The following is a 20,907-nucleotide window of genomic DNA, read 5'->3' as shown; positions in this document are numbered from 1 at the left end:
GAGCGACTCGAGCACAGCAATCCCATCCCAGGGCGAGATGCCCATCCCAGGGCGTCCCAGGACTAGCAGTCCCTTCCTGCGAGCCGCCGGCACCACGGGCTCGCACTAACCGTTTCCCACCATACCAGTACCGGGCCGGAGAGCTCCCCAGCCGTGAAACCTCCGGGACGGCACACAGAGACAGCTCCCGGCTGCCTGCTGGAGAGGCTTTCCCCGACCCACGGTGAGCTTCTGCACACGGGAACTTACAGGGCACCAGCGTGGCCGGCGAGCAAGGCCCAGCCCATGGCTCGTGCCACCATCTGCCCACAGGCGACCTCCCTTCCGGGAGTCACTGGAGTCACGGAGCAGACACTGGCTGTTGCAGCTGGTCAGGGCACAGACCCACCTTTATGCGGACAGGGCAGAGGGATACGGTTATGGTCAAAGGGATGCGTGACAGAAGGGTGAAGAGGAGCAGTAACTCATCCTTCTCTCTCTGTGTGTGTGTGTGTGTGTGTGTGTGTGAAAGCGAGCGCTGCCCGCAGCCATCGCCACTCCAGCAAAAGCCACGGTCACCACTGCCACTGCCGTGGCACCAGAACAAGCTGAGGTTGGCCATCCTCCTAATGGGACTGTTTGCTTCAGCTTTCCAGCCTTAGAAAGTGAATTTTAAAAGGAAAAAAGCAAACTATTTTATGTTAACAAAAACTAAATGTTCTCGCTAAAAAACTGAAATATTAGAAAATGGTGTTAGTGCAGAAGTTAAATAGATGTTTAATGGGTCACCAGCCAAAACTCTTACAAATTGCAGGTTGCCAAAGTTGTAAAATATCTACTTTTTAAATCAACACATCTTAAAATGCTTTAAACACCAGATTTGTCTGCTGCAATTATTATAAAATGCCCAGTGATTGTGAAATTTGGAACACAATTTCTATTTAGAAAGCCTGAAGATTTCTCAAGCCAAAAACTGCATCCTCATCATGTCTGTCTTCAACAGGCAAATTTCTGACACATCAGTACCATTCCTTTCTTTTAGCTGGGCAAAATTCCCTGACAATGAGTTCCACAAGTTATTTCCCACTATATTAAAAAAAAAAAAAAAACAAAAAACAGACATATTTGTTTGTTTTATATGTAATAATTCCACTGGACGCTCCTTATTTCTTGTGTCATGAAAACAAGAAAATAATCATTCCCAAACTGTCTTCTCTCTGTGCCACTGAGTTCACAGCATTTATCATATTCTCAGACATTTTTTCCAAGCTGAAAAAAACTCTAAGCTCTATGACTGAAAGCTGTGACTTTGATCATTTCCATCACCCTATTCTACACATATATATTATTTACACCAATTAATGTGTCGTCACCTAGTTTGCTTATAGCATAAGAATGCTCTCAATGAGTTTCTGCAATTCTTTTCTAATATTTCTAACATTGGATTCACTTTTTATTTCCCTAAATGTATTCAGAGACCATAAATTCAAAAAATTTTCCCTGAATAGCAACTGCTAATTTAAAACCCATAGTCGTATATGAAAAGTCATACACATTTCCCTCGTGCATGTAACTTTGCATGAATCACTTTTAATTCATAAGAAGATGTAGCACACAAAAAAGTGTGGAACTAGCAAAAATATGTAATTTTTTTAGAGAATTTAGAACAGTTATTATAAACAATCAAACATATAACCATAGAAATCTTTCATCTCACCCATATACCAGCAAATAGCTAACAAATCAGGATCTAATTCTTTGATTATGCCATTTCCTGCAGTTATTAAAACAATTTTCATGCATAATTCTAGCAAAACAGTTTGAAATTTAAAAATAAAAAGTTGAGATAAACAGGAAATTTTTGGAAGCACCTCCTGCATAGACAGTATCTCCCTTACCTTGTGTAAGGTGATTTCTGTGGTCTTTTTTTAAAAAAATTCTGAGGAAACAACTAAGCACTGGTGCTCCTTACATAGAAATCCCTGCCAGGCAGAGCAGTTTGCAGCTCCTTCCCTGCAGTTGTGGTGCCTGGGAACTAGAGAGCAGGAGGCTGCCTCAGAGCTCACGCCAAGGCACGGAGCAGCCCCCGGTCTGGCAATTCCCAGGAGGCCGAAGGACACCAGAGGCTCTACCTGTCTTTTGGGACCGAGTGTTTGCAATGCCTGAAATGCTGCAGCCCTCCCAAAGGAGCCGTGTTTTAAACACTGGGAGGGTGAAAAAACAACTGGTCCCTCTGCAAGCTCGGCAAGGACAGATGCCTGAACTGTTGAGGGATGCTTAGGCAGACAAAAAGGGGCTCTGGGTGACCAGAAACAGAAGGTGATTCCTTGAATAAAGGAAAACTTGTTCATTTTTACTGGGACAACAGGATGGTTCTTCATGCAGAAATACCTGCTGCTAAGTTTTATGAGCTGGCAGAGCCAAAGGGGCAGTCCCAGCCACATGGTGATAACCCTCCCTTGCTCTGGCTCTGGTATCTTCATACCCCATGATGACTCACTAAATTCACAGTAAAACAGTTGTCTTCCCCCCCCCCCCCCCCCCGCCCGAATTAGTTTTCTGCTGGCTTAGCAGAGGATCAGAAACATGCCAGCACCAATAGAAGGGAAGCAGCAGAAGGACACAGTGCAGAGCAAAAGAAGGCAGGGGGACCAGCCCTTTTGGTGGCAGCAAACCAAGCTTCACCACCTTCAGGACACAGTTTTGTAGGATTTAATCTGACCAAGGCTGAGGCTGCTGCACTCCCATCTTTCCCTGCAAGCTTTCCTTTCCAGCACTGTCCTCTACACCTCCACGGCCACGTGTCATTAATCGGTTCAGGCAGCTGAATGAGTTGAAGTGCAAGCACCTCTCCACCATCAGGTTTTGGCCAGCGGGGTTCCCTGAACTGACTCACCAGGTAAACTCAGGCTCCAGACACAGGAGAGAGCAGGAACATGCCAGAAGGGGCAGAAGGGTGGGAGGAGCAGCCCTGGCTGAGGTCAGCTCCAGCCCCTGCGCAACCAGACACACATGTAAAGGAATCCTCAGGTCATTTAGCATTTATTATCTTCCTTTCCACTTGATACCTAAGACCCTTGCACATACTCTAAAAGCACGGCATCCTAGAAGCATCCTGTGCAATACAAACTGAGCAAGGGTGAAATGACATTCCCACTGCTGCACAAATCTCAAGGTTCAGATGAAGTGCCAGGTACCTGAAAGCGTCTGAAGGAATGGATCCCAGACTGAAAGCACGCCCAGAAAACCTATGCCAGAATTACACAGCATAATGAGAAGTTTCCCACACTATATGGCAAAATCTCCTGACTAGTATGGAAGGCATAAGAAACATGTCTTTTTCCAGTTGTTTGTGGTAATCGGCCATTTTTCCAGATGCCCAGTATCCTCTCCAAAAAAGGAGATAAAATAGAAGGAAGTAACTTACCAGTAATTAAGAGAGTATTTTTGAAATGTGTTGTCCATATGCACTTCAGCTCAGAAACTTCTCTGACGCACTACCTACAGCATGCATATGTGCTCCCCTTCCCCTCTCCCTCCCATGACCCACAGAGGCCCATACTGGTTGTGTGTGGTAAATGTCCTTTGGTCTCTTCTCAGCCACACAAGCCCAATAGGCTACGAGCCTGAGGGACAGGATGGATGAGCCGTGCGCTTGGGCCAACATATCTTGAAGAACTCCAGCTACGAGTAACTTCTCTTTCTCCCTTGATTTCTCCTTCACAGCACATATGCACAGGGGGAAACTCTAAGCAATGTTTATGCCACCACAGGTTGTGCAAAGCTGGTCTGTGTGGCTTCCAGGTGAAAGGCAGTTGAGGACCACCCAGCAGATGAGCAGGTTCCACATTAGCCCACCACACTCACGCTATAGCACCAGCAGGGAGCTTCCAAACTGGGCTCTAGGTTCAGGCAAGGAGACAGCACCTGCAGCACCCTTGCTGAACCAACACCAGGTCTCCACACCACATGTAACGCTCCAACACCAAGCTCCAGGGCAGCATGTGAGTCAGGTTTTAGCAAACCCAACTTCAGAAGAGGTTTTGTACCAGCAACTACAGCCTGAGCAAAAAGGTTGCCCTGTGTGTTTGCTCCAAAAAGGAGCTGCTCAAGCCTGTTTTCCTGGAGACTAATGTTTCTTATCATCCCATTCCTCAGACCCAACTGGTCCTTGGCATGTGTGAGGCAGCTGAAAGGACAGGACAAACGGATTGCTTGGTAGACAATTCAACAGCAAAAGGAGAAGCAGGTCTACTACATAGATTGAGCATGAGACCTTACATCTTGGTACCTGCCCAGGGATCAGACATGTGCCTATGGCAGGAGAGAAACCCATCTCCAGATAACAAAGCACTACTCTCAGCACAGCTGGTGAAGAAAAACAAACTCAGCAGGGCACATACAGAGAAACACCATTTAAGGGAGAGAAAAGTGTCTCAGGCTAAAAACGTTACCCCTCTTGATCATCAAATGTCAAAAAGTCTCTGGCACAGCCCCACCTCCTGGTACCACAGAACGTGACATACATTAAACTGGTTTTCTGTTTCTAACAGACCTCAGGCTGGCCAATGCCATACCCAAATAGGTTGGACTCCAGGACTGACCACGCAAAGTAGGGGCTGCATGGGATGGCAGCCACCTGGTGTACACTATAGGCTGAGGTGTTAATGTAACAGATTAGTTAGATGACCTTCTCATAGTTAGCAAAGTTCAGGGGGTGCATATAGCCATGCTACCATCAACAGGGACTGCACACCCTGCGGCTCACTTAAACCATTCATCACAGGCAATCACTTTACAGCTTTACGGAAGCTGCTCTGTCAGGTACGGACAAACCTGCCACCAGGTGATGAAACTGCTGTGCCAGCTTTATACGCAGTGCTGAAACAAGTTGCCACACGCAGCCTCTTCCTGGGCACCACAGGCTGCCACCACAGATCGCTCACCACTTAGTTACCTTTACTGCCCAAACATGACTGGTCTGGACTGGGGTGAGGTTGTTCAGAGTTACAAAAGACAGACGCCGTACACACCTGGTATTACACAATACTTCCACATCTGTGCTTCCAGGAAGAATTTGTACAAGAATGACCCTGAAGCCTAAAGGGAACACCTTATTTCAGGAAAATTAAGTACATTTTAGACACAAGTCTAAAACAATTACTATAACCCTCAGAGAGCACCCACACTCTCAATGGAGGAAAGCAAAGGAAAAAGATGGGCTGGTGAGCCCAAAGGCAGGTCTAGGTAAAGGCAATTTTCAGGTGGAGGTACGCATGGCTGTAACAGTTTGAAAGGGAAATAAATAGAAATCTAAACAGAGGGGAAAGAGTAGGGCGACTCTCTGAGTCATCAGGAAGGTGGAGCACTACAGAGATAGAAAAGACTATCAAAGGCAGCAGTGAAGAATACCCGGTCTGGAGGGCAACAGGGTGGCAGAGGGGGATTTACAGCGCAAAGGTCCCTGTACAGAGATTCATTCAAACTCCAGCAAGCATGGTCACAGGGCAGACGATCCATGAAGGATGCTGCAAAGGTGCTGCTGCCCACCTGAATGCCTGAGATGGCCACACTGGGGTAGCCTGTGAGCACGCAGAGGAGTGCAGCTGCCTGTAATGTGCCTACCACTCACAGAGTCCCTCACTAGTGACTGCAGTTCTCCGAGCAGTCTTGTACAGGTGCCCTTCACCTCTCAGTCCTGCACCCTATTGAGTTGCTGCAGCTGAGAGGAACGTAAGATGTGCCCTTCCCTCCCCATCCATGCACAGGCCACATGGGAACACGAGGCAGGGGAACACCCGTGGGGGCTGCAAAGAGAGTCCAGGCACTGGGGTCACGGGCCTGGAGTCTCTGTGCACCCACAGGGTGAACAGGCAAAAAGACAAACACTTGAAGCAGAAAACAACCAAACTATCACTTGTCATGTAACTAAAAATCACGAAGGTGATGCATAAGACAGAGATTCACTGATTTCTCTTCTCATTATTTTCTGACTTTTTTAACTAATCGAGTCCCCCCGCTTCTTCCCCACTCCTGTGCCACTAAAGCCGAGACAAGAAATTTCAGAAAATAGATGCTGGACATACAAAAGGCCACAGACATGGAAAACAACCCCAACCACCCCAGATAACTTGTAGAGGAGGAAGGCTACCTAGCAGGACGTTTGCTGGCTTCCCCCACGCTCAGGCGCTGATTGGCATCTTTTTTTCTGTGCTGTCTGTGCAGGCTGCAAGTTCTTTACCGCAAGGGCATCTGCTTGTACATTTGTGCATGCCCTGATCCCAAGCAGGTCCCGGGCGAGCCACAGATGAGGGAACAAAAACCAGACCAGTGCTCTGAAAGAAGATGGCTGCTCAGATCCAGTACAGCAGGGCAGAGAGTTGCAGTGGCATCAGGATTTCATTTTGGAGAACTGGATCCCTCTAGTGAAGCGCTCGGTGCAGCCTCAGCACAAAAAGATGCGAGCTACCAGCAACTCTAGCCCTGGAGTTTGCACACAGATCTTAAGAACAAATACGAAAGCTTTGCTTCCAGGCAGGAAATCCCTTTTACCACACCTTTCTGATTTACACCGATGCTTGATACACACCACATGTGTCCCCTCCTTCCCTCACCCACATTTGCAATGGTTCTGTTCCATATTTAAGTGATGAAAAGTTAAGACCTGTGGTTACAACTTCTATGAGAAGCTTCATTTTGAAGGGCTGCTACATTTCAACTTTATTGCCATGAGGAAAACTGAAAAAAACAAAAGCTTTCAGTCCTTCCCTAACATGAAAGCTGTTGTGAAGACATTTAATAAGTGCAAGTTCTCTCCTGCAAGTTGTTGAAATATTGAAAGTGGGAAAATATATTCCTACAAATGTTTTGTATGAGTCCCATCCACAATTTTATGCACTACGCTTAATTTCTTCTGTTCAAGGTGGCTGCGGCAGGTTTGGCCAGCACTTTCTCCTGAAGTACATCTCAGTAGGCAGAGCTTACAACAATCCCGAGATTTGTTACAAGGAGAAGAAAAACAAGGAATAACATCGGGATTGCTCCATCTAGGAGACCAAGCGAAAGATGGAGCACGCAAACCTACCCACCTGCCTGCGTGTGGGAATAGAGGGACATTCATCTCCGTGAGATCAGATGTTACGTGAGGGAACAGCGGGAGTGAGAGCCATCAGAAAACTGGCAAATGCATCTGCTTTTTCCATTCAGCACTGTGCTGCTGACTAGGTCTCTGCAAAACTTCCTCTGTTCCACAGACCTGCCCACCGGGATCTGTCTGGCATTAATTGGCCTTCAAAATTACTTATGGAAATATCTTCAGCTAATTTTTGTAAGTCATTGAGTAAGAAAAAAAAAGTTTAAAAAAAAAAAAAAAAGAAGCAAGAGAGAAAAAATCAATAAATTCCTGCATGCGGACATGGTATCCTGCTTCTTAAAACAAATGCCTTAGGATGGAGCCTTGGCCCTGACTTTTCTACGAAGTTTCTTTGTGTGAATGAAGGGCCGCAGAAGGTGAAAGCCTTTACTGCAGCTGGGGACCGCTGGGGAGGAGGGCAGAGCCGCGGAGAAGAGGGGAGCAGCGGAAAGCCGTGGGCCAGGCAGTGCCCTTTAGAAAGACCTACGAAGGCAGAGCGGTCCGGGGCGAGGGGGGGGCGGCCCCGGCCGGGCACCGGCAGGCGGGGACCGAGCGGCCCAGCCGCCGCCAAGCCCGGCGGGGAGCCCCGGGTCTGCGGCGGGCGGAGAAACGCGGAACGACGGCGGGGTTCCTTGGGGAAAGGCTGGGCTCCCCGAGAGCCGCGGGAGAGGCGCGGGGCGGTGCGTGCACGGGCAGCCCGGGGCTGCGGTGCCCGGTCCCCGCCAGGAACGGGGGCAAAGCCCCCCTCTGCAGCGGGCGGCGCTGCCCGCTCGGGGCTTGGGAGCGAAGGGAGCCGGCGGACGCGGCGGGGAAGGGGGGGAAGGGGGGGGGGGGGGGAATACGAAAAGCCCCGCTCCCCGTTGCCGGCCTTTTGTTCCCGGGGGCCGGCATCCGCCGGATCCACGGGCAACGGGCAGGCGGGCTCCGCCGAGCTCCCCGGCTCGCCCCTCCCGGGGAGGAAAGGGCGCGGGGGAGGCTCCCCTGCCCGGTGCCCGGCGGCAGCGCTTGCCCGGGCGCGGCGCGGCCCCGCCTGGGCGCAGGGAGCGCGGGGCAGGCGGAGCAGGACCGCCCGGCGCCCGCAGCCCCCCGCTGCCGCGCCCGCAGCCCCCCGCTGCCGCTGCCGCGCCCGCCCCCCGCCCCGGCCCCGGAGCTCACCGTCCTCGTAGTTCTTGAGGTAGTAGTCGGGGCCGGGCCCGCCGCGGCTCTTGGCCGGGTTCTTCACGTTGTGGAACTGCAGAAAGTCCGTCCTCTTGCCCGCGAAGCGCAGGAAGGCGGGAGCCAGGCCCCGCGCCAGGGTCACCAGCCGCCGGGAGCTGGGGAGAGCAGAGAGCGGGCTGAGGGCGCCGCGGGCCGGGCCGGGCCGGGCCCTCCCCTCCCGGCCCCGGTACCGGCAACGACCGGCGGCCACGGGGCTCGGGGACCCGCCGTTGCCCTCCCCGGCGCTGCTGCCCCGCCCGGTGCGGGTACCACCGCAGCGGCACCCGGCTGCGGGGCTTTGCGCCGGCCGAGCGGCGCGGCCCGGGAGCGGGGAGCCGCCCCGCCCGCCGGCGGTGGCCCGGAGGCCGGCGGGACCCGGGTCTCTCCCCCCCACCGCCCCCCCCCGCCGCGCCGCTCCCCTCCCCTCCCCGGCCCCGGCGCCCCCCGGACAAGTGCAGCGGCGTCCCGGAGGCAGAAGCGCTCAGCCCGGGACCGTGCCGCGGGCCGAGCCGGCAGGGAGGGGAGCGGAGCCGGGGAGGGGAGGAAAGCGGGAGCCGGCCCGGCTCCGCTTCGCCCGCGCCTTCCCGCCTCCTCGCCCCGCTCCTTCCCCGGAGGCGGCAGGCGAAGGGACCCTCGGAGCGGGCGTGCGGAGGAGACCCGCTCTCCCTCCCCGACTTACCCAGCAGGGAGAGGGCTTTCTGGCCGTCCCAGCGCCTCCAGGCCGCGGCCGCTCCGCACCGCCGGTGGAGCCCAGCGCAGCTGCAGCCCGGCTCTGCCCCCCGCGCGGGGCTGGAAGTCCCGGGAGCGGAGGGCTCTGAAGACCTGGCCGACACCCCGCTCTCCGCCCGTCGGGACCTGGGGAAGGCTCGGCTCGGCTCGGCAGGCGGCCCCGTTCCTGCTGCTGGTTTTTGTTCGGGTTTGGGTTTTTGGGTTTTTTTTCCCTGTGCTGCCTCGGCCCCGTGTTGTGGTTTTTTTTGCGGAGGAGCGGTTGTTGGAGCGAAGGGAGCACGACATTTTTGCAGTCATAACTGATAAGTCTCCGAAATGCTTTCTCCATTGCAAACATGTGCATCTTAATGGAAACCATGGCCTCGCTCCCTCCGTCACAACAAGCGCCGCCAGCAGCGCGGAGCCCGGCGGGGCTGGGCGGCGGGGCCGCCGGGGAGCCCCGCGGGCGGCGTGGGGAGGGCGCCGGGGGGCTCCTGCCTTACCTTAAGAAATCGAGCCAGCCATCATGAATGATGGAGGGGTCCAGCTGCAGGGAGAGGAAATTCTCACTGATTATCCTGACAGGGCTCTTGGTGTTGACATCAAGGAGAATGAGAGTTCTTCCCTTCACACCTGGAGGTTTCTCCACCGGCAGCGCTCTCCTGTCCCCGGCCTGGGAGGGCAGCGAGAAGGTGGCCATGAGAGCCAGCCCAGGTGCCATCAGGGCTAAGAGCCCGGGGGGGCAGGAGCTGGGACAGGGCATGCCGGAGAGCAGGAAACCCCTAATTAACTCGCTGTCTGCAGGGGCTCGCTGGTGGCTAATTGTCCTTATCTAAAGTGTGGGGCGCTCTGCCTTTTTTTGCAATGTTTTGGTGCTGGTGGAGGGGAACTCACGCCCCTGACCAGCCTTTCTCGCAGCCGGTGCCAAGACTCCTTGCAGCCAGCACCGCCCCTTTAAGAGATGCAGGCTCCAGACATTTTTAACTTTTTGAAGGTAAGGGGAGGCTCCTGGTTTAACCCCCTCGGCTCGGGGCCCGCCGGCCCCGCCGCAGCCCCGCCAGCACCGAGCTTTCGCTTTGCGCCGGCTCCGCCGCCCACCGGCGGCCGCTTTCCGCCGCGGGAGCTCCCGCACCGCGCAAAACCGGGCCGGAGCCGGGACACCGAGACACCGGGGAGCTCCGCACCGGGGTCGGAGGGCGGCGGCCGCCCAGCACGGCCCTAGCTTGTCGCCGGCTGCAAGAACGGCCCAGGCGGTAAGGCTGCGGGGGCGGCCCTGGTTGGGGGAAAGGGGAGTTAATCACCCCGAAAAAAAAAAAGCACTATCCGCGGGGAGAGCTCGCCCCGAGCCGAGCTGGGACGCGCGGTGCTGGGCGAGGCCCCCGGGGCTGAGCGCTGACGGCTCCGCGGGACCCGACGGGCGCAGCGGGGCTCGGAGCCGCCGGCAGCCCGGAGCCCCGGCGGGGCACGCTCGCCTCGCCCCGTCCGGAGCCACCGGCTCGGCCGGCCCGCGCACGGGGAATCGGGCCTCTCCCGCCGGTCTCGGGGCTCGGCGGCGAGGAAAGGAGGGGGGCGGCGGCGGCGGCGGCGCCCGCTGTGGAAACGACCGCGCCGGGGGTGCCAAGGACAGCACGGTTCGACGGAACCGACGATGTCCCCCGTGCCGGGGCCAGCCCGCGGCCGCTGCCTGCGGGGCGGCCCCGGGGCAGGACGGCCCGGGCTCGGCGCTCTGCAGAGGTGCAAGCGGCCGCGGTTCTCGACGCTGGGCGCAGGCCGGTGGCACCGGGCCCGCGATCGATGGCGGCTGCCGAGCATCCCGGGAGCGACGGCCCACCGCAGGGAGTGCCCACCCGAACCGGGCATCCTCTCCCGCCAGCAGCCGCTTCTCGGGCAAGCCCCGGGCTCTCGCACACCGGCAGCCGGCGAGCTCCGGGACACGCAACGCGTCCTACCTGCCCCCCCCCCCCCGCCGCCGCGGCCCGCCCCGGTCTCCCTTTCGTCCGGGCCCGGCTGCACGCAGGGCCCCGGTGCCGCTGCCCGGCCCGGCGACAGAGGGCTGAGAGCGCCTGGGCCGAGCGGGGCCCGGTGCGGTCCGTCGGGGCCCCGCAGCCCCGGGGATGGGGCGCCCGCAGCACCATCTGCTGGTGAGGGGCCCGGCGCGGCGGGGGAGCCGGCACCCACCTGCGGACACCCCCCGCGCCGGGGTCGGGAGGGGCCGGGGCGGCACGGAGCAGCGGGGCTCCGGGAGAGAGGCACAAATCGCGCCCGGCGCCGAGCCGCAAGGAACCGCACGGAAGAGCGAGCCGGAGCCCGGCCGGCCGCCCTCGGGGAGCCCGGCCGGGGTCGGCTACGAGCCGGCGTACGGGCAGCCCGCCGTCCCGGCAGGGCTCCCCGCGGTGGGAACCCTCTCCCGCTCCTCCCGGTGCCCGTACGGAGCCACTGCGCTCCTCGTCCATCCCAGCCCGGGCCCGGGAGGCGGAGGGAGCGGGCCCGGTGTCTCCCGCGACGGCAAGTACCGGAGCTCGGTGCGCTCGGCGGAGCCCCGCACGAAGCGGAGGCGCTCGGGCCTGGGGAAGTCCGCGGGCGGCGCCGTCCCCCGTGGAAATCGCCCTTCCCCTCTTCTCTCTACCCCACGAAACGCTTCGAGCCCATCGCCCCGGGGGGCAGCCGGGTCTGCCCCGCTGCCAGCCCCGGGTTACCCAGGCAGGGGCTGCCGGGGCACGGAGTCACTGTGCACTGAATAGTAACGGAGGGGGAGGACGACACATACCTCTGGCCCTGCTAGGGGTGAGCAGGGAATGCACAGACCAGGACCTGTCGTGAAATCATCCCGCTAAGGCGGAGAGGGGAGCGGGGCTCAAAGCACGCCTCGGCGGAGGCTGCCGAGCGCAGCACGGGCTGACAAAAAGCAGCAAGGGGATGCCCGGAGCAGCGGGGCTTTGAGCGCTGAAGAAGTAAGAGGATCCGGGGGAAAGGGCCGTGCAACTTCGGCTGTGCAAAGCCCTGGCATCCCGGGACAGGAAGAAGGCAATTTAAGCCTGGAAATTTGTGTTCGGCTGCAAACACTTCAGCCGCGGTTTGCAATAGCGCTTAAAACTGACCCAGGACCCGAAGCCTCCTCTCCAGAAGCTGCTCAGTTTTGGGGTCACCTCCCAAAGAGGGACATGAGTTTCTGAAATATCTCGTTATTTTATAACATTTTTTTCCCCTCCTGTATTATCAGAAGGTGTCAGCAAGGCTTCAGGGGCATTTGTTGCTCAAATCAGTGTTGTGGTTGCAGGCCGGAATTTTGTACTGTGCCTTCTGCTAAGGATGGCTCTATTTTAAAAGGAAACTCCGGTGGGTTATGTAGTAAAGGACAAGAAAGAAAACTAATTATCCCGTTTAACCTCCTAGATATACATTTTTCTCCCTTACAAACAAACTCCTTTGGAGGAGAAATGTGTTTATTCTGAAACGTTCCTCACAATTGGTCTCTGCTTTGAACGCAAACTCCGGATGCAGCAAAGTCACTTATCTGCAGAGGTATCACCAACAACATAAAACAGCAGGGAAAGGAGCAAAAAAGTCTCCCAGCTGCCAGGGTCAGCTTCCGGATTCTGGGAAGACGGGGCTAAAGGAAATATTCACTTACCTGTCTCAGCTTTCCAGACCAACGCCTGGAGCCTGCCCTGATCTGGTGGCCGTGGAAAAGCAATTGCACCCCACTTTGCATCCGGCTGCAAGCAACGGCAAGTCGAATCTAAAAATAAACCGTTTTGGGTTTGTTGTTTTTTTGGGTTTTGTTGGTTGGTTTTTGGTTGGGGTTGGGTTTTGTGGTTTTTTGTGTGTTTGTGGGGTTTTTTTAATAAATTGTAGGTTTGCTCTAGAAGTCCTTTAAACGCTAAAAAGCTGCGGTTATCTGTGAGTGCTGGGGCAGCCGCGGAGGTACGGAGGGCCCCGGGCCCCAAGTGCTGCCGCCCGGGGAGCCCCGGGAACCGCCGCTGCTGCCACCCGGCGCAGCTCGGGGAGGGCCCGGGAACCTGCAAGGGGTGCATGGGGGGGCCACGGCGCACCTCCTGCACAGCAATGCATACCAGATAGGAGGTATCTCAATTTACACCAGCTGTGACCCTGGCTGGCCGTCCGCAGGGGCAGTGAAGCGTTGGTCCTTTCTTATATTACGATAATGAGTTTAGAAAGCCTGACTCACGTAAAAAGTATCTATAAAGATTTACTCGCGGTTTTGTCGATTTGGAAGTACGTTTCTCCATTTTCCATCTACTCTAAACTTGCTGGGTTTAATCTCCAAAACAGTCATTGGGAAAGAAAACTGGGGGAGGAGAAGCATTTCTATAAAGAGTTTAACCAAAGCACATTAAATATTTTCCCAACATCACCAAATAAACAACAATCCTCCAGCTCCCTATAAACTATTTAAAGCATGTCATATCATCTCTTCTGCTCTTGCCAATGTACTTTCCTTTTAATTTATAAGCCGATTAGAGCAGGGGCCTGTCTTTTTGTGTATATTTGCAAAATGTTTGGCACTCTTTCAGTCAGTCGCAGTTCACAAACACTTAAATCTGCATTTAATTTCGTTATTATAGGTAGTTGCTTTGATTTTTCCTCACTTTTGTAGAGCTACCGCCTGTGAAAGTGCTTGTTGTAAATGGTCTGAGCAGTTGTTGAAGGCTTTCAGCAGAGGAAACTTCTTTGGATGGCAGGGCTGATACAAAAAAAAGAAAAAAAAAAGAGACAGAAGAAAAAGCACAATGGAAATTTAAACGGAGATCTCAGGCTGTACAAATTGGCCCAAAAGAAAACAGGGAAAACCTCCTTAGGAGGAACATTTTTAGTTTGCTAGAAAATAAACTTCTGCTCATAAATGATGAAAGTTATTATCATCAGAGGATGTGCTGTACCAAACAAACCTCCATTAGGCTGGGAAGGATAAAACAGGCTAGACAGCCTTTTTAAAAAAAAAAATCATCATGTCTTTGATTCCCAAGATATCAACCATGTCTGTTTCTGTAGTGCTGTCAAGTAAACCTGAGTTATGGATGCTCTAAAAGAAGCCAGCAAGGAGAAAATTCAGCAAGTGAAAATTAAGAGCGTTATCCATACATACTTTACCAAAATATACTTTCTTTTCAGACTCTTAAGTTCCTGCCCTGTACCACGGTATGACAATTTCTGAGAAGAAGAGCAAGACCAGTGAATGTGGTAAAGCTGTAGTCATCAGAGCACACAATTGCATGACAGATTCTTTTTATTGAGGTTCTTGCTCTTTCTGCACTGCAGTGTCCATCATTTTCACCACAAGAGTCTTAATGTCTGGAATGCAATCTCCTAAAACTGCCAGTGGCTCAAGGTGGGGGTTGCACAGTCTGAACTCCACTGCTGAAACCATTTTCTAGCACATTTATGTATCACGTCTAACCTGAACAAGCAGGCAGAGGACAGCTGCTTGATTTAATACAGTATCCGTGCATTGCTCTTTAATGTAGGTGACCTGGGAAGCTCTGTAACTAGCAAATACATCTGTCTGGGCTAGAATGACTGGCTGGCTAAGGAGCTCAGCGACAGCGGGAGGAAAGCAAGCCTACTGAGAGCGCTTCCTCCCTCCGTACGTGCAAAAAGCAAGGCATCGATCAAAATCAACTGCCTGGTCAGGAAAAGCACAGTTGGCAATGCTGTCTTTGCATTTTTGCCAGCATGAAAGGGACACAAACTGGTATTTCCAAATCTAGCCATAGGAAAATAGAGCACAGTGGGTGCCAAGCTTTCCTTTGAGAGTCAATCTGTACTCACTAGCTGCCTAATTAAGAAGCCTATAAAAAAAAGGGACAGAGACAAAAAGAAGGCACCGGTCCCATTAAGGTTGCGAGTGTGGGCTCTCCCTAGCTGGCACACCGTGGAAAGACACATGAGAAAATGGGGGGATGAAGTTGAGTTTTAGGCAGCTTCTGATAAATGATTTTTTTTTTTCTTTTTTTTCTTGTTGTAACTTAATTCCCAGTTCTGTGAGCAGTTAGATACCATGTCCTCCGCTAGAATAAACTGCATTTATTATTTTCCTTAATCTGCCTAATTTGACACGTGGTCTCAAAAATTCTCTGACAAGCTCAGGGTACCCTAATCCTGCCGACTTGTCTACGGTGAGAGAACTAGTGAGCTCCCAAAGTGTCCATCTTCCAACAGGTGTTTTGAGGTTCTTGAAAAACAGAGATGCACGATTTCCATAAAGCTGTGGGAACTGTTCTGGAAGCTGGTCAAACCAGGTGCCATTCCAGCAGACAGAAATCCCCTTTGCCCAGTGCCTTTTCAGCAAGCAGAAAAAAAATCCACATAATGACTGAGAATACCTGTGTATAACAACGCCCTTTGACAGAGAACACTCTTTGGATCCATGAACTTCTCCAAACTCATCAATGGCTGGGTCTGATTTAGCTTTTGTCTTTCGTATCTTGAGTAGAAGTAAATGTGACAGCAATTTGTCAAAGAGATAGAGAGGTAAAATACAACAGCGAGACCCCGAGCTCTGCAGCGCTCCAAAGACCACAACAGCCTCAGAAATATTTTCCTCAAACTGAGCCCAGCCCTGAGGAGCAGAGAAATGTGTAGAATTATCCTCATTTCACATCATCACATGAAAGAGAACTGAATGTGCCAATTTTACAAGCCTGAAAATGAATGCGAGCAAGTATTTGTCCCACCATCTGGGAGGAGAGGATAGAAGTGAAGGAAGAGGGAATACAGGGGGGATGGTAAAAGTTCACAGAGACCTTCTATTTTTCTGGAGGGATGCTTCACATTCCAGCAGCAAAAATGAAGGAAGCGGACATGAGGAGTAGATCAGAGAGGGGAAATAGGAAGATGGATGAAGTGCAAGGCTGGAGGAGCAAACGAGTCAATTATGAAAAAGAGGAAGGGGCTGTGTGCAGAAACCAATGAGGAGATGGAGCTCAGGGGAAGAAACAGCAGCCAAAACAGTCTCTCAAGTCAGAGACGCTGCTGGGGTGAGAAAGACAGGAAAAAAATGGGAATCTTTCAGATAATGATAAAACTGCAAGCTTCCGTCCTCAGCATCTGTTTGATTATGGCACCTCTGTCACCAGCTCTATCAGGACAACTGAGCACGGCCCTGCTATAGACAGACAGGAAAAATCAGCTATGTCAAAGCTGCAAGCTGTTGGTTTGTGTAGAGAAATCAGAAGCAACACATGAAACTCACAGCCAGAGAGCAAGAGGAGGAACCACTGAGAACTATGGGTCATGCCTGAAAACCAGACAAGTAGACGAAGGAGAAACAAAGTGAAATGCCAGGGGTGTAGAAGCAGTGAATGCCCAGAATGAACCCAGCAGATGAGGACCATCAGAAGTGAGCACCACCGAACGAGGGGCAAAGGCCAGCTGTACTAATGGAGGGAGAACAAGATGGGCTGATGCTGGATAGACCTTAGACCAATACCCTGCTTCCATTGCCCAGTGAAAGCTCTCAAACAAACCGAGAAAAAGCAATCCTTTTTCTGCATAAATTCCAATAACAACAGTTAAGTTCCTGAGCTGCTCCTCTTTAAGGTGGTGATGAGAGACTAAGGTCTGCAAGCACCACTTGCAAGGTTGAAACCATGCAAAGACACGGTCTGCCTGCAGCTTCACACGAATCTGCTATAAACCCTACCCCTCCTACTGACAATGAACAAGCAAACAGTTCCTTCCCCTGGCTTGGCAGCAATGGGGCAGGAGAAAAATGATGTATGATGACAAAGCTCCGACAGAAGCATTTCCACAGCCCTTACAGCAAGGCAGCCTCACCTCAGCTCTGCTTAGGTGCTGGCATGTCTGCAGAAGTGAGGGGGAAGGCACAGGGTCCCTAGCCCAGGCACAGTAGCTTATCACCCAGAAACAATTGCAGGGAAAGAGCATATATTCACAGTGCAGACATCTCCTTTGTCCTTTCTACCATGATCTGGGTGTTGCCTTGTTTCTTCTCCCTCCACAGTTTCCCTTCTGTTAGCCCTTTAGTAACAGCAACATGGAGAAAGCTAAAAATAAAGCTATATAAGCAACATAATAGGCATGCAATTGGATGTCTATTTTCTTTGAAAAAATGATGCTTTATTTCCTGTACAATGGAAACTGCAGTTTGATGTTACAACTATTGGGTTTTGACTGAATGCAGAAATTTGACTTAAACAATGACATTTCCCCCTGTATTTAGTATTACCATATGTCACTGATTATACATTTAAGTTGCAGAAATGAATTAAATTTCATGGCTTCCTCAAGTTAAGATTCTCTTGGAGTGGACTGTCTTTTGTTATTAACCAAAGTGCTTGGAAAACAGTTTAAATCAAACCAGCAGACTTTTGGTATCATTTCAGGAGAAAATTGGTTATCACAAACCAAGCGCTTAACACATCATCATCCAGAAGGCTGGGTAAAGCTTTGCAAACCTACAGTAACCATGGCCAGGATAGAGAAAAGGGGTTAATTCAACACCACAGACTCAGAGATGGGGAAAAAAAAAAAAAAAAGACACAGTGCACTGTTTGGAGCTCCTTTGCCTGGGGTCTTATTCCTTCTGCCTCAGAAGTTATCATATATCCCACATCTCAGTGCTTATTTCACTTACTTGGGGAAAGTATCTTCTCTCAGCTGGCTACAGAGCATTAGTGACAATCACGTTGCACACATGTTCCAGCAGAAGCCAGCCTTGTGCTTGCTAGATTTCTTTCTGCTTTCGGGGGGGGGGGGGGGGGGGCGGGGGTTGGAATTAAAAAAAAAAATCCAGATTTTCTTTACTCTTCCTGTTTCCCATCATGATTTGGATTGCTAACATTTCTATCCCCACTAGCAGTCCCCCGGTGGCTCCTGGCCCTTTTCTAGAGGACCAGCAGAGAGCAGCCCCCCTGCGCTCCCATCAGCCAGGAAGGAAGCCAATTGCAGTCCGCAGCCTCTGGGTCTCTGACTTCAGACCTTAAAGTCAAGGTGATGTGAGGGGTCTTTACAAAACTCCCCATGTGCACACTTCCCTCCTCCTCCAGGTCCTCCTGCCTGGACCTGCACAGTCAGAGCTGGAAGAGGACAGCCGTGATCAGAGATGTCACCACTGGCAGGGGTCGTGGAATTTGCAGGCTACGACACAGAAACTGCAGAAGGAGCTCGGTGGTGGCAGACACGGTATAAAGCAGAACCTGAGCAGTCCTGGTGGGCGGGAAGCAGGTTATTATTCCTAACCAAAGAGCAATCTCCTAAGGGAAGAACAGGTAAAAGAAGGAGGCTTCAGCTTAAGAAGAAAACAAGGACAGCTATGCCGTGCTTGCTGAAGGACTCGCCAAGCAGGATACAGCCGGGACGGGCCTCAGTGAGAGCCTTGCAAATTCATGTCATACTTTGCCAAAGACTCAATCAATTGAGCATGTGCTAAAGCTCAGTTTGTTTTGTCTTATTTGGAGCTTTGGAAGATATTTCCTATCCTGACTCATTGAACACGCTCCAGCCACACACCTGCAACTTCTGGAGTGCATCCTCTCAGCAAGAGGTTGGCTAGCACGTCGTCACTTATGCAGGGCAAATCCTACTGAAAGCACATCAGACCGCAGCTTTCGCACCAGTTTACTTTTACATGTAGCACATGTAAGCTAACATCTGGCAAGAACACAACTATGTCCTGATCGAGATGGAGCTCATCGCAACAGATGGTGTTTGATATTGCAGGAACAGGGCAGCTCCGCCCCAAACTAAGCATTATTTCTCTTCTGCGTTTTTACACCCTGCGGCCACATCTTTTGGGGAGTGGAGCTATCGTCGCTAAGGCTTTGCAGTCCCCTCGAGACCATACGCCACACTCAATCTGCATGTCACTGCCTAGTCCTAACGTCCAGGTTACTTTGCTCCCATTGAGGCATCTCAGTGCATGAAGCAGGATCCTGATGCAACTGTTACATTGTACATTAATATAACATGAGGTTAGCAATACTCTGAACCAGATAGTGCCTCCAGTGCAGGAGGAAACTTCCTCTCCAAGCACACAGTAGCTCTGCCAGCATGCATGCAAGCAGCACTGGCAGTTAGCAATCTAACAAGCAACATCTGGTGCCCATTTTGGGGCAAAGGATGGAAAAGCCAGCAAAGAACAGCCTCCAGTGCCACCTCTTCAAGACTGAGAGTTTCATCCCAAAGGGAAAAGCGTTCAGAGGAGAAAATCCGGCATCGAAACGAATGTTGCTGCGACTCTGGAAGATACGAGATGTGACCAATCGTCTCTGCAGCTTTACACAGTCACTGTCCGAGATTTTTTTTTGCCAGAGGTTTATTTTGCCAGTAGAAGTACGGAGAGAGATTGCCACCTTGTGGTTCCTCCTCCTGCAGTGCCACGTTTTTTTTTAAATTGTACTAGCCTAGACCACTGGTTTCCAAACCGCTGTCTGAGGATTTCTGATGCCAAGGGTACTATAGGCAAGAATATTTTCCAAGTACTTACTCAACTAAAAAAGCAAGCCTGTAATTCACAGTCTTCAGTTCCTACACAGAGAAACTTATCCCCAGAAAATCTTTCAGGAATCTAATCTGCAAATTAATAAAGATGAGTAAGTACTGGCATGGGTACACAGCTTCCAAACAGCGATCCAAAACGCTATGGCAGTGATGCACAAAACCAGATCGTCTTTACAATGTTCTTGGCATCAAGAAATCTGAGAGAAATTCAGTGCTGATGACAGCCTGCAGTTTCAAAAATTTGGGATGGTGCTGCACAGTAGTTCCCCCAGGGTCCTAGTAAGGAAGGAGCAGCCATGTGCTCGTCCCCACCAACTGCAGAGAGAAAGGCAGGAGCAGGCTGAGCTTGTACCTAGTCACTCTAGGTACTGTTTAGACAGTTTGTGAGCTTTGTTCCTCAGGTGATAGAAGTTGGGGTAAGATCTGCAAAAGGAGCTTACCAGTTGGCTCCTCTGTAAATTATGCCTAGGTAGAGCACCAGGCAGTATTTCCCCACTGGACGTAGGGGAGAGTTAGAAAGGGGAAGATCAGCAAGAGCGTGTGAAGCAGCGCATGGCCCCTGTGAAATCCCAGGGAATTAATCAAATTTGGAAAAAAATGAGTTGCGTCTCCCAGAGAGGGGGAAGAGTGTCTCCTAACACAGCAAGAAGCACAGATTTCCCCGTCAGCTTTTCATGCCTATCTGCCTGCTGACATACTGACATAGAAAGTGGCCCATTTTCATGGGTGCAACAATGAGTGAATAATCGGAATTTTTGGAGCATTTCCTTTTCCTCCACGACATTTTATGACCAGCTGCCTGTTTTGCCACTAGTGAGCCTGTTACAGTTGTAAGCAACTGACTCTTTTCCGGTTCCCCAGCCCCATTTCAAGGTTGTCGTGGATGTCGGTCCAGGGAGGACCCGAAAATTTCCACAGTCCCCAAGAGCCTTCTTCAGCATCCACTCCTGAAGCTGATAAACCCCGTTTGTGTATCACATTCCCCATCGGGTCTAGACACGAGAATAAATGTTACAGCGTGGTACATTTGTTTCCTAGCAGGACCGCGAACGTAACGACTATCCGCCCCCCATTATAATAATAAAAAAAAAAGAAAAATCACTCCCACGGGAAGAAGGGAGATGAATTTGAACTGAAGAGCTGGGCCTCGGCGGGTAGCAGAGGGAGGCTGACCGCACACCCCAGCTCTAGGGACTGCCGGCGGGAGCCTTTCGGCAGCCCTGGACCGCACAGCGCACGGGGAGGCGCAGCCCCCCGCACGGCCGGCCCTCGCGGTGCAGCCGGGATGAAACCGGGAGCGAGCCCGGCGGCGGGTGGCTGGGGCAGGGCTCGCTGCTCGGGGCCCGCAGCCCTCTCTACCTGCCGGGGGTGGGGGCGGCCCCGCACCGCCGGGGATGGGCTCCCGGGCA

General features: G+C 52.4%; 1 protein-coding gene across 1 annotated transcript in view; it reads right to left on the bottom strand.

Annotated features, from left to right (window-relative positions):
• HPSE2 (heparanase 2 (inactive)) overlaps nucleotides 1–9,779 on the bottom strand; it is a 113,659-nt gene extending 103,880 nt beyond the window's left edge. The window contains exons 1-2 of the mRNA XM_049810782.1: nucleotides 9,520–9,779; nucleotides 8,267–8,424 (exon numbers count right to left, since the gene is read on the bottom strand). Of these exons, the coding sequence (XP_049666739.1) occupies nucleotides 8,267–8,424; nucleotides 9,520–9,779 (418 nt within the window). The remainder of the gene's footprint in view (nucleotides 1–8,266; nucleotides 8,425–9,519) is intronic.
• Between the last annotated feature and the right edge of the window lie 11,128 nt (nucleotides 9,780–20,907).

The sequence above is a fragment of the Accipiter gentilis genome, chromosome 9, assembly GCF_929443795.1.
Source record: "Accipiter gentilis chromosome 9, bAccGen1.1, whole genome shotgun sequence".
Lineage (NCBI taxonomy): Eukaryota > Metazoa > Chordata > Aves > Accipitriformes > Accipitridae > Astur > Astur gentilis.
The sequence above is the reverse complement of the archived record's forward strand: the minus strand, read 5'-3'. Positions and strand labels throughout refer to the sequence as shown.